The sequence below is a fragment of the Sturnus vulgaris genome, chromosome 19 (genome assembly GCF_052056855.1).
Source record: "Sturnus vulgaris isolate bStuVul1 chromosome 19, bStuVul1.hap1, whole genome shotgun sequence".
Taxonomy (NCBI): Eukaryota; Metazoa; Chordata; class Aves; order Passeriformes; family Sturnidae; genus Sturnus; species Sturnus vulgaris.
This window is the reverse complement of record NC_142261.1, coordinates 7,408,851-7,421,508: the sequence shown is the minus strand read 5'-3', so window position 1 is coordinate 7,421,508 and position 12,658 is coordinate 7,408,851. Positions and strand designations below refer to the sequence as shown.

At 37.5% G+C, this 12,658-nt stretch overlaps 1 protein-coding gene across 1 annotated transcript in view; it reads right to left on the bottom strand.

Moving 5' to 3' along the window:
• Positions 1 to 12,658, bottom strand: part of TXNRD2 (thioredoxin reductase 2) — a 32,266-nt gene that overhangs the window by 16,681 nt on the left and 2,927 nt on the right. Inside the window, exons 5-11 of the mRNA XM_014894530.2 lie at positions 12,565 to 12,639; positions 11,654 to 11,732; positions 10,658 to 10,720; positions 10,235 to 10,305; positions 6,782 to 6,801; positions 6,327 to 6,418; positions 4,905 to 5,079 (exon numbers count right to left, since the gene is read on the bottom strand). Of these exons, the coding sequence (XP_014750016.2) occupies positions 4,905 to 5,079; positions 6,327 to 6,418; positions 6,782 to 6,801; positions 10,235 to 10,305; positions 10,658 to 10,720; positions 11,654 to 11,732; positions 12,565 to 12,639 (575 nt within the window). The remainder of the gene's footprint in view (positions 1 to 4,904; positions 5,080 to 6,326; positions 6,419 to 6,781; positions 6,802 to 10,234; positions 10,306 to 10,657; positions 10,721 to 11,653; positions 11,733 to 12,564; positions 12,640 to 12,658) is intronic.

Sequence of the window (12,658 nt, the reverse complement as noted above, 5' to 3'; positions counted from 1 at the left end):
GCAGTAGCTGGTTCTCTGCCAAGGCTGCTCACTGTACTCTCCTGCAGCACTGACTCTCACTTTTTACACAGAGGAGTCCTCACAGCAGAAAGCTCGTGGTGCAATGAGCAAAAACCTGGCCGTGGTCATCCAGTGCACACCTGGAGTTAACAAGAAAAGCAACTCCAAGTCACATGTAATCAAATTTAAAACTTACAGCATGGGACAGACTTCTAAAATTCTACTTTTCTTGTTCTCAATGTCCTGTAAAAAGTGAAAAGCACTGGAAACATTTTCTGAGAAGAAAGTTACAGTTCACTCGTACATTAATTGTCCCACACAAAGCTTGCTTTAACCAAAGGTTTGGATTCAAAGGATGGCTCTGCAGTCTCAAAAACCAGCAGTCAACCACTACTCCCAAGTGAGGTGGGTCATTGGCTTCAATCTCCTCAGCATTTATGACTGAGCAGAATCTGCATTCTGCATGAACTGTCACAGTAATTATACTGTTTTCAAGAAATTATTTTGGAGAAATTTTCTGCCATTTAAAAATCTATTTATACCATCATTCAGGTAAAGGTCAGCATTACCACCTATCAACTCAAATAGCACCTTATTGCTGAAATAGTTCTGAATCTAACCTTCTTAACCTTCTTCACATGCAGATCTAGAGGCATAGCCTAGCAATGAACAAGTTATTTTTGTAGTTACAGGCTAATTACAGGTAAATAAATTATTAGTTACAGGTAAAATAAGTAGCCTAAAATAAAAGTTACACTCAAAAGTTTATGGGTTGATTAAACAAAGGGAAAAGTAAATTAAAAGTAGTCCTGCTGAATAAAGTCTGACTGAATGGCCTTAAAACTAGACATTGGAAAAAAACCTAAAAGCACTGGCTGATATAATGAGAATGACAATTTTCACTAAGGTTGCAGAAACCATATCTTACCAAGAGAGTAATGAATTTAAGTTAGTAAGAGAGACAGACATGGGAAGCTCAGAACAAAGACCCAAAGCCTCAGCAAACCACAGCACATTAGCATTAAGAGTTGTCTGAGATCAACCAAGGTGCTTTATTTTTCACTGAATAATTCAAAGATTAGAAACTCGATGGGAAGATTGTGTTTGCCAAGAAAAATCCAAAGCCCATTCCCTTTTCTACAGGGGCTGGCAGAGATGTGCCCACAGGAGATCACAGCAATATTTTACCTTATGGGACTTTTCACAGAAAATCTCCTAATAAAATTTCTGTTTCCCTTGTTAATCCAAACCGGTTTGGTTGTAAGCCTCGAAGAAAACTATTACAAAAAATGTTATGTACTTAACCCTTTGTTGATACCGAACAGTGAGGACTCTATTTTATTGCACAAAATAAACAAAATAAATCTGCCTAATGTCCAATGTGACACAAAGGACAATGTGCTTGATAGCACATGATGTGCAACACCTCATACCTGTTCAGCTTTACACTGACTTAGAGCTGTAACTCTTTTTGCAGATGTATTATTTCAAAGACACGGTCGCAATCCTCTAAGTTTACAAATGCACTGGAACTTGAGAATGGTTATTCCACTGCCCTCATGAGTGAGAAAATTCTTTTTATGAAGCTGAACTTAAAATCTGCTGCTGGCCATTGCCCTTTCTGTCACAGTTTACTAGCACACTACCTCACATTCTCTGACAAACTAATTCCAGGCTATTTTGCAAATACTTGCTTAGTTTAATCATCCATTCAGTGTTGCTCCTCTGCACAGTAGGATCCCACTGGAGATGGAGTGACTCAGTTATCTTTTCTAAGAATTTTATGAATAAACAAATTTCAGTTACAGCAGTGATATTTTGCTATCTATTGCAAACTCACATGGAAACACTACTTACAATTCCTTTTGTATATCAGCTGTTTGCAACTGCTGCACTCCAGCCACAGGTTTCAGCCCTTCAAGAGCTGAAATGAACCTTCCCTACAAAGTCTCATCTCCTGCAACTTTGCCCTGCAGCTCAGCAGTTGCATCTGCTCACAAAGGTGTCAGTCTCTACTCTTTCCTTTGCATGAAGATCCCATGTTTACTCTGAACTTGCATGCATTTACCATTGCTGTGGAACTCAGGTAAATCAGGCATTTAACAAACATTTTTGTATGTCTCTTAAGAGCAGGGAGAATACTATACAGTAGTAAAAGTTTAATTGGTTCTACATGAAACAAAACCTCAAAACCTCAAAATCTTGTAATTCAGGAGAATTCTCTAGAAGCCAAAGACAGCACTAGTAAGACAGAAGAACATATAGAGCTGAACTGGAAAAATCAAATAAAGGTCAAGAACAAGCTCTTACACTGAGCTAGAATCTAACAGTATGTAGCCCCTCAGCAAGGTATTACAGGTCCATGACAACTATTTACAAAAGTTTGGATTGAAACTTTTAAATTACATTAAAATGTATCAAAATGAGATTTCTTCCCCCCCCTCAAATATTTTGACTAGTTCAAAAAAGCTGCTAGAAAAACAGAGCATTGTGTCTGCTTTTATTGGCTTATCCATATAAGCAGAAAATCACACATTCCAAAAGCAAAACAAAACTCGTCATAGAAACACAATCTAATTTTCTTTTTAAAGAGTTGACATTAAGAGATAGTATTGTAGCTTATTAAACTTTGTCCCACTGTCAGTAATTATTTTTAACATTATTCATAAAATCCTACTAAAATTCCATGAGGCACTGGCAAAAATTATGGAAATATGTACTATTATTTAGGCTACAATTAGTTAACAATAGCAGCTGCTTTTTAACCAGCTCTACAAGCTGACTTGCTTCAATCAGTGTTGTAACTGGCACATCTGCAGACAGGAAATCCTCAACACCACCAAGTTTCCCAGCCTATTATCTGAGACACCTGGTGTGGGTGTGTTGATACAGAGCAAAACAATGAATCATATGGACTGCACACCAATTAACCAGCTTGAACTGTTAATGTGTTTAGTCCTTAAGGGTGGAGTGCCAATTTGATAACTAAAAAAAGTCAACACAAAACCCTCAAACTATTCATTTTGCTGTTTCTAAATATGGATTGTAATTCTGATCTGTGACTAAAATGATAATACATGTAGTTCTTCTGTATTGAACTAGTGAGCAGACTCATGTTACAACTGAATTGCAACAGTCTATCATGCAACCTTATTCAATTATAATTAACAGTAAACCAAGATTTTTTTCTTATAATTTCAACTTAATAGCTCTTTTTTCCATCTTAGACAAAACTAAACAAATTGACTTGACATTTGACATGTGTGTCTCCAACTTTTTCTACTTTTCATAGAACCACAGAAAAGTTTGGGTATTTTTACCAGAAAGCTTAAGAAAAATCAAATACAGCACTTAGAAACCCACTTTTTGGAAACATTTTCATCTCACCTCATGAATATTATTCTACAGTTTTCAGGATTGTTATGTGTCCAGATAGTATGAGCTTTTTTTGCTCTTGGCAAGCACTAGTCTGTCTGATAGGTTCTGATGAGAATAATCCATTATTACAGGCTGTTTCCACATTTTGTAGAGCCCAAGGCTCTTCTAAGAGAGTAGTAGTTACAGTAAGGAAAAGAAAACATTTGTCACAAGGCACAACCTGCTCTCTGTTTGGGGTATTAGGAAGATATAAAGCTGACTTAACCAGGCAAATAGAACAACTGGACCATAGATTAAGTCCACTGGGCAAAATACAAAATGCTGTAAATGATGTGTTTCTGATCCTGTAATGGATCTATTCTACAACCACAAGAATTTTAATTTATGTTTTAAACAAATGAAAGAGTAATGCATCCCCACTACTCTAAAACAGTAGTGCCAGATAAAAAGAATATAAAGTAGTCAAGGGGATTGCTAAAGCTGCTAGTAAAACCAATTACACATCTGCATCAAAACAGATTTTTGGGCAGTATGTTTAAGTCTATTTACTTTGTTTCCCAGATATCATCTGCCTGCCAAATACCACTACTACCTTTAGTCATGCATTATTGGTCTAGAATTTCAGATACTCACAAAGCTTTATAAGCACAAAAGACAAGAGGTCTCCTACTCTGGTGGGCTTACAGCCCATCTGAACCAATACAGGAACTGAGGACAGACTTGTAACAGCGACAAATGAGCAGCTTAGGGAGGCAACACTGAAGGAGTATTTTCATTCCTGTGGGCTGGAGCCTTGTACCATATATAATTTAGTGTGTTAGTCCTTGCAGGAAGTAGCATTTGTCTCAAAAGAGGCAAATCCCAGATTTGATTCCCATTTCTGGTGATTATGCTCACAGACATTTGTCACAGCATTCTTTTAAATCGATTCACTCTTAGTTGTTGTTATATCAGTTCCAAGAGGCCTGAGATAAGTGAAAATCCCTAACCAGATTCAAAAAGCTATACAGTTTCAAGGTTCCCTGCAATGAGCTTGGGTTTTCAGAGAAAGTTACTTCTGAATTGTCATCTCTGAATTGGATGACAGCTGCAGTAACAAACCTAAGCAGCACAGTTTAGAAAAAATCCTAGAAGAAATGGAAGCCTCTGAAAGAGGATAAATATGCACTTACAGTCAACAGCTTCCTGAATCAAGCAAGAGTATGGACTTAGAGAAGACTACCTGCAAACCAGAGCTTGCTGGAGTTTATGTTCTCACTGTAGTAAAAGGGAGGAAGACTAGATGGTCTCTCATTTATTGCAGCTCATGCAAAAATAGTTATCACAGACTTCTTCCATTCACTGTAACTTTAATGTGTTTTTGGACTGTAAACGAACAAGTCAGGCATGCAAGAAAAGAATTAAACAACTATCAATGTTTGTTTAAGTCACTAAACATTTTAAGGGGGGGATTGACCCCATGATGAAGTGACTTCATTTTCAGAATGGAAAGCATTGCAAAGAAATGTTAAGATAATCATATTTACCTACTGCCCACATAACGGTGTTGAAAGAATCGGTTTCTTCCGTGTTCAGGTCAGCATTTTTCCAAGTGACTTGCAATCTGTTGCTCTTCAATTTTTCAACTTTAATTGGGAAACATCTCTTTAAAAATTTTGTGCCATAGGATTCCATGTGCTCAGTTACTAAAGAAGCCATTTGCTGTTGAGTAGTGAAACAAATTTGTTTTTTCTTAGATATATGACCTTTTTAATGTAAACCCCTCCTTCAGCTGGGTTCAGGAAGCCCCAGTAAATATCTTGTGCATTTCAAACATTCTTTATCACTTAGTTACTATGCACTGCTAACATATTATAATTTAGGAAGCCACTATGACCTGCAACTTCATTCCAAGAGGCACCTACACCTGAATACTCAAACTATTTTTGAAAAAACAAAGCAGTATATTAATAAAATGGTTGTATAAAAAACAAATGCTTTAAAAACAATCAATTTGCCATTACCATACTTAAAATTTTCTAGTAGTTTGATGAAAATTAAATACTTTCATAAAACAATGGGAGAAATATATTTCCTTTTGCCATAACACCTGACATTTCTCTTCAATGACTATGAATCACTAAGTTTCATGGAAAATTCTAATTCAAAGAAAAACACACAAAATTTTGTCCTGGGAGTTTGTTTGAAATAATAAGTAGTAAAATGTGGCATCAGCAGGTTTATCCAAAGACATCACTACTCTTGACAGCAGGAACTCAGGTTGCACCTTGCCAGAGTATATTTATTACTTTAAGGATATTATTACAAAACCACTCACATAGAACAATTCCACACAAGCTCTCTCAGCTTACAAAACTTTATTTTCAAGTTGATATTAACTAATATGAAGGCAACAGCAGGGTTATGTCTCTTCAGAAACATGAGAGCTCACTAATCAGTTTCCATCAGATTCAACGTAGCTGCAGACTGAACATATTATATTATCTCCATTAATACTTCATTAACTTTGGTATGGCCATTGTGCTTTTTCTGCCTACAGAGGATCAAGTTCTCAGAGCAAGCCCTACTGTGTTAGACCAAGTGCCACACACACACTATTCCCTGCTTGCTCATGCTGTTACAGGTGTAGATTTCTTCAATGAGGAGTGTAAATCCCAAGGATTATTCTTATACAATATTTTGCAAACTCATGCCACTGGTTTTAAGGCATATAAGCCACTCCAAAGTGGGGGAGGGTGACATACAACCAGGAGTTGTCACTAGTGCCACTACCACAAGTGGTGTTTGTCACTGCCACTTAAGCAACATTACTCCCACCTCAAAAACTGTGCACATCCTAGGAAATGTCTGGAGATGCAAACAACACTTTTTCTTTAGGAGATAAAGTAATTAGATCTATCTTTTAATTTATCTGCTAGATAAGGAGATGTAAGGTATTTTGCACTTGCCTGATCAAACCCACGAAGTGGGACACTTCTCATCATGACTGTAGTGTCCATTCCAATGCCTGTTAGAAAACCAGCACACTCAAGGGAAACATCTGGTGATGCACCAGTTAAGCAAATGTAAATAACAATTTCAATAAACACAATATACGAATAGTACACAAGTGGGCTTTTTAATTGGAGATACCAAGTTCTCCTCACACAAACATCTTTAGCTTGCTTTTGTACATAGAATAAAAACTGGGAAGTCTTATAGTTAATACTGGATTCAAGATCCTGAGAATTTATCCTCCTATTGATCTTAATTTCCATGATGTTACTGCATGGAAAACTATTACTATTGTCTTACCAGCTTAACTACATGACATGAGCAAAGGAATTCTGAAAACTGAACCTTCATAGGAAAGACAGCTATGCTACTTACAATCATACATTATCAGAGGCTTTTCAAAGGATACAGCTGGCTCCAACAATCAACCTGTTACAGAAAAAGAAGAAAAGAAGAAAGTGGAATGAGCTTGTACATATATTTGCACAACCAGAAAAAAACATTTTCTGATGTGGGAGTCCCATTTGTCAACTTCCAGTCAGCTGGGACCCCTCAGTTAGCCAGGACTGCTGGTAAATGATGGAGGGTAGCTCAGTCAGCTCTTCCATCAGCTCCCTCAGCACCCTGGGGTGGATTCCATCCAGCCCCTTGGACTTGTGTATGTCCAAGTGCTGTAGCAGGTTTCTAACCAAGTCCTCATGATTTAAAGGGGCTTCATTCTGCTCCCTGTCCCCATCTTTCAGCTCAGGGGTGGGGTACCCACAGAACAACCACTCCTAAGCAATGAAGCAAAGAAGGCATTAAGTAGCTCAGCCTTATCCTTATTACTGTGCTTCTCCTCCCCCACATCCAATAAAGGATGGGAATTCTCCTGAGCCCACCTTTTGTTGCTACTGTATTTATAGAAACATTTTTATTGCCTTTTACAGCAGTAGCCAGATTAAGTTCTAACCAGGCTTTGGCCCCTCTAATTTTCTTGCTGTACAACTTCATGACATCCTGTAGTCTTCCTTCTTCTCCCAGGGCCATAAACATTCCTTTTTTCCCTGAGTTCCAGCCAAAACTCTATTCAGCCAGGCCAATCTTCCTCTCTGACAGCTCATCTTTCAGCACATGGGGATGGTCTATCAATTAGATTATGTCTTCCTATCAAGTAGATTACAGTTCCCAATCCAAGATTTTATTCATTGCTAAATTTCATTTTGATTTATAACCATCTGCTTTTTAATTGTCATATTTTTCCAAATGCCAGATGTTTGCCCTTCCTGTCTTCAAACATTTGTGTAAGCTATTCTAGAAAATAGGTTTAATAGATTTACTTAGACTGGTATTTACCAAATATATACCTTTTACTTCTTAAATAAAACTCCAGCTCCCATCTCTCCCAATATTTCACACTCTTTCAAACAAGAATATAATTGAAATTGTCCATCAGCACTTGCAGTTTACGAGGTGTATCAGCTCTCCAGCATAGCAGTTTTCATTTCTGTCCTCAGTTGCTCCCTACACTGCAGCAGTTCCTCTCTCTCCTGACCACATTCTCAGTTCCCAACATTTGCTGGGTACAAAAGGCAGAATGCTCAGTCCCTGTTCTGCAGGTAAAAGCAGCTCCAGCCAGGCAGCCATTAACACTCAGCTGCTGGACAGGCTGCACTTGCACTCCTTTCCTGTTTATGTCTTATGCAGACTTGTTAAAATCTCACAGCTTGGAGATGCATCCCACACAGTATTTCCCCTGACAACAAAGTATTTTGTTAGGTTTTTGAATGATCTTGTGGCCTATGCCTTACCCTAAACCAATCTGCAGCATCTCCCAGTTCTAACAGCAATGCTTTCAAACTTCTGAGGAGTGCAGACATGGAGGCTGCAGCCCCGTAAGCCCCAGGGACTGCACAGTCAGTACAACACATGTTTTCTCACAAAAGGCTCCAGATAACATCTCTCTACCCTACAATAAAAACACACAACTTCTGAAGGTGTACAGAGAATAGGTTGAGTAAAAGCGATTAAAATCTGCTAGTCTGGGGTTTATGTTTGGCAAACAATTTAACATAATGGGAAATAATTTTTCCAGCATTAGGGTATCTGATTCATCTGTGAATGGATGATCACTCCCTTATTAGCATACAGCTCCTGGGAAGTGCTGCAAAAAGTCACATACTGCCCATAAAGAAATATCTACTGGAGATTGACAGGGAAAAGAATGAGAATTTCTGTAATACGTTTGCACTTCTTTTTCATTAGATGAAAAATAGATGTCAGCTGGCACTTATTCATAGTATCAGCTCCACATTATTCACACTTTCTTGTACAAAATAAGGGGTTCCTGGGCACTGTCAGTGTCTAAAAGAAAAGTCAGGGAAGCAGAACCTAACCTTGTTCACACCTGCTCAATCTCTCACTCATTCTTGACACATTTCAAGGCATCTCTTCTAATTCACTCTGCCAAAACCCTTCATCTCAGTTGTGAGTTTCTTTCCCATGTTTGTGTATCTAAGGGACTTTTAAGTTGGTTAATGGTTTACCTTTTTAAAAAAAAAATATGAAAAATTGCAGGACTGACAGTTCTATAACCTCCAGGCATGTAATTTGTAGCTGAGATATGTACATTTGGAGAGGGAGAAAAGAAAGAATAACTACAACACAGCTCAGACTAAAAACAAAAGGTGTTAAACTGAACCTTGGGAATATTTATAATAGAAACAAATCCGACAGAAACAAACTTTTAACAACTCCTTCCTTCATTTACTAAGACACAGCCTGATAAAGCACAGAAATGCTACTGTAGCCCCTGCAGGCTTATTTTGACTAAATCTCAGGAATGCAACATATAAACACTAGACTCCCACATTACACTGTTACAACTTGCATTAGCAGCAACTGGACAAGAGCCACATTTTCACAGAAATATTTTACAAGGATAAATCTTATATTTTGTTTTGAGGTTTTTGGGGGGGTGAAGGTGCTGCTTTTCTTAAAATCAATCTCCTTGTATAAATGATGCTTCAAAATTCAAGAGGTGACTGATACATTACAAACAAGACATTTGTTTTCTTTCTAAAATTGTACTAAGAAGCCTCATTTATCTATTTGAAGTTTAGCTTAACACAGTGCATTTATATAGCAGAAAATCACTGTCATGAATGGCAACTGTTTTTTTGCAAAAACACCAGTATTCTAGTTCTAAGTCTCTTTTATTTTTTTCTAGAATTGCTCAATAGAGAAGACAAAAAAGATAGCATTATCTGACTTTCAGGCTAGAAAATCTGTATTTCCTGTCACAGTTATCTTCATCAGGAAATTGCTCTGTAGTGCAGTGTTGACTCGGAATCTTACTGTGCTATATGCTGTAAAAAACAACTATGGCATTTTTAGTATTTCCGTTAAAAGCAGTGTTTTAATATTTCAGTTAAACAATAGCTTCCAAAGCAAAAGTAACCCAAATGTCTCGTCATATTTTCTTTTGTTATAAGAACTGCCATAACTTAGGAGAACACAAAATTATGTTGGAGTTTCCCCACTAATGGATGAAGTGAGCAGCTCCCGGGTGAGTTCATGCTGCCCTCTTGTGACTTGGGGTGTAATCGCTACAGAACAACCTAACACGGTGAAAACGTGATTAATTTGATTTTAGAAGAGAATCTCATAAGAGGAGGAGGGAGAAGATCTATCAGTTACTAATGAATTTTAGTATGATATTAGTTAGTATGATATTGATGCATCGCAAAGCACATTTTCATAAGGAAAACAGACAAAAAATTGGTGTTTACCAAACAAAAGGTAATGCTGAACATTTTTCACCTTGTCAAATAGAAAAGGTAGGATTGCCAGGATCTGTTACAGCCATGGTAAGGTAACTTACGTTTTTCCAGGAGATTCCTTTAACCAGAACAGATCATCACTTGTGATTCCATACTCCAGTGCACCTGCAACCTATGATCACACAGGTGAATCTACAATGCAAATCCTGTCAGCAATAAAAGCTAATAGGAAATTGGGCTGTGTTGGCTGAGGTACAGACCAATGGGAATATATCTGGGGCTGCCAACTTCCAACTTGGATTATCTTACAGCTCTAAGCAACACCAACATATTGAATTAGAGCAAATTATTGTCTATGGAAATGTTTTTCTAAAAAGCCATCCTTTAGATAAAGACAATTTTTTGTATGACTCAAGTACAAAAATCTCTCACATGCTTTATTTTTACATTCTTTATCCTCCATCACTGTGTTCTGCATCTCAACCAGCAAAGCATTGGAGTTGTCAAATGGAAGGGTAACTTACATGCATAGGGTATTTTGGTCTTCCTCCAGTAGCAATGACAATATTATCTGCAGTAACAACAGTCTACAAACAAACAAACAAAAAACCGAAATTGAACATTTGCAATCCTTTTATCTGTCTTTGGATTTCATCTATGTACAAATGAGTGATCAGTGAGAAAGATGGCACTACCATCTGCTATTTATGTGACATAATAATCAGCAAAGCATTGAAAAAAGGATGGAGATAAACTAATACCTGCAGAATTTCTCCTACCTATTCTCTACTAGGTTTTGTTTTAATATTAACCGTGCAATTGTTCTTACACTGAGCAAGAGTCTGATGACTACTTGGAAGCAATAGTTAATGCACAAATGACACCATTTTAAAATCAATTTCTTGTCAGGATAAAATGCACAGAGATCACAGCAGTAAATTCTGTCTCAGACATGGAGTTAAGCTACCTCAAAAGGAGAATGTTTCTAGAAAATCCTAGGCACCTACTCCCAAAATCTGATATTAATCAGTAACATTAAACAATTACCCTCAAAAAGGTGTTAGAAAGGCAGGTTCAGGCCTTGTTAAATACACAGCAATGGCCACCATTCCTTCTGTGACCCAGCTGTGCATTCACACTGATTGCCTCCCACACACAATTTGGTATTACAGAGTTAATCACCCATACAAATCACCTGAAGGAGGGAAACAGCTCAGAGCAACCTAATTCTCAGAACTTACATTTCTGTGAGCATCAGCATGACTGACCAAATCAAACAAAAATCTTTTGTCTCAGCATTTCTATCTGCAGAAAAAAGCAACAGCATCTAACAGGGCAGGCCAGGGACTCAGCAGGCACCAGTCAGCTTCATAAACAACTTACCTAAGTGGAAAATGCAAATCTCACTCACCAAAACAATACTGAATACCTCAAGCAATTTGCAAAAGGACAATCTAGCTCCCAAATGACCTGAAATGTTCTAAGTGAACAACACTGCAGAAATCAGCACAGCAGCTCACCTCTTTACCTGCTTTTGTTAAACCACGGACTGTATGTGGATCAGAAAAACTTCCTTTTATGTTGAAATATTTCACCTTCCTGTTTAGAAGAAAACAGCATCAGCGATGCACACTTAACAAGAATAGGTATGAAATACAATCAGCTATTTTTTCAGTATTTAAGTGCAAAAAAGGGTAGCAAACAGGCATAGAGCTGTAAAAGGAAGGAATCTCATTTCATAGAACTGTTTGCAGCTCTATCATAATTTGTTGCTGAATTCTTGTGTCACACTTAACTCCTCTATACAGAAAAGTAACTAACTCTGTAACAAACTTTGAGATCAGGTTATTGACCTCTTCAAAAAAGACATTTTCTATTAGCCATAGCATTACTAGCATTATCTATAGCATTTTGGATATCATAGTGATTTGAGAACACACCAAACTGACTCTGCAGGAGTAACAAGACTAGACTCTGTTAAATTTTCTATTAATATAATTTCTCTATAAAAGGATGTGCATGCTGAAAAACTTGAAATCATTCCTGCACTGAAAACAACAAAAAAATCTGGTCTAGCATAGTGTTAGCTGTGGGTTTGTAAGGCACAGAAATTTTGGGGGACGAGATCAAAGGTATCTTAAGAAACCTTGACTGCTTCATATTAATACAACACCTCTCCAGACTAAAGAGAGCATCACCTACAATGCTAGAAAGCTTTTGTGTATGGTCAGTGTCAACCACTATTTCACCAAAAAAGAAAATGGGAGAGGAAGAAACCACTTAGATTGACAAGGGCACTTACAGACCCCAGCAGAAAGGACTTACAAACTCAAAATACTAGCTCTAGGTCAAAACTTCAAAAGTAATTCTATAGGGGCAAGAGCACCTCCTTGACTGTGGGAAGAAAGATGAACTTTAAAGTCTTATTTACTTTTCTTGTAGTTGCACTCTGTGTCCCCAGTTCAAGGATTTCACATAATTCTGAACACCCTGTGCCATCACAGACCTGTCATAAAACAAGAAAC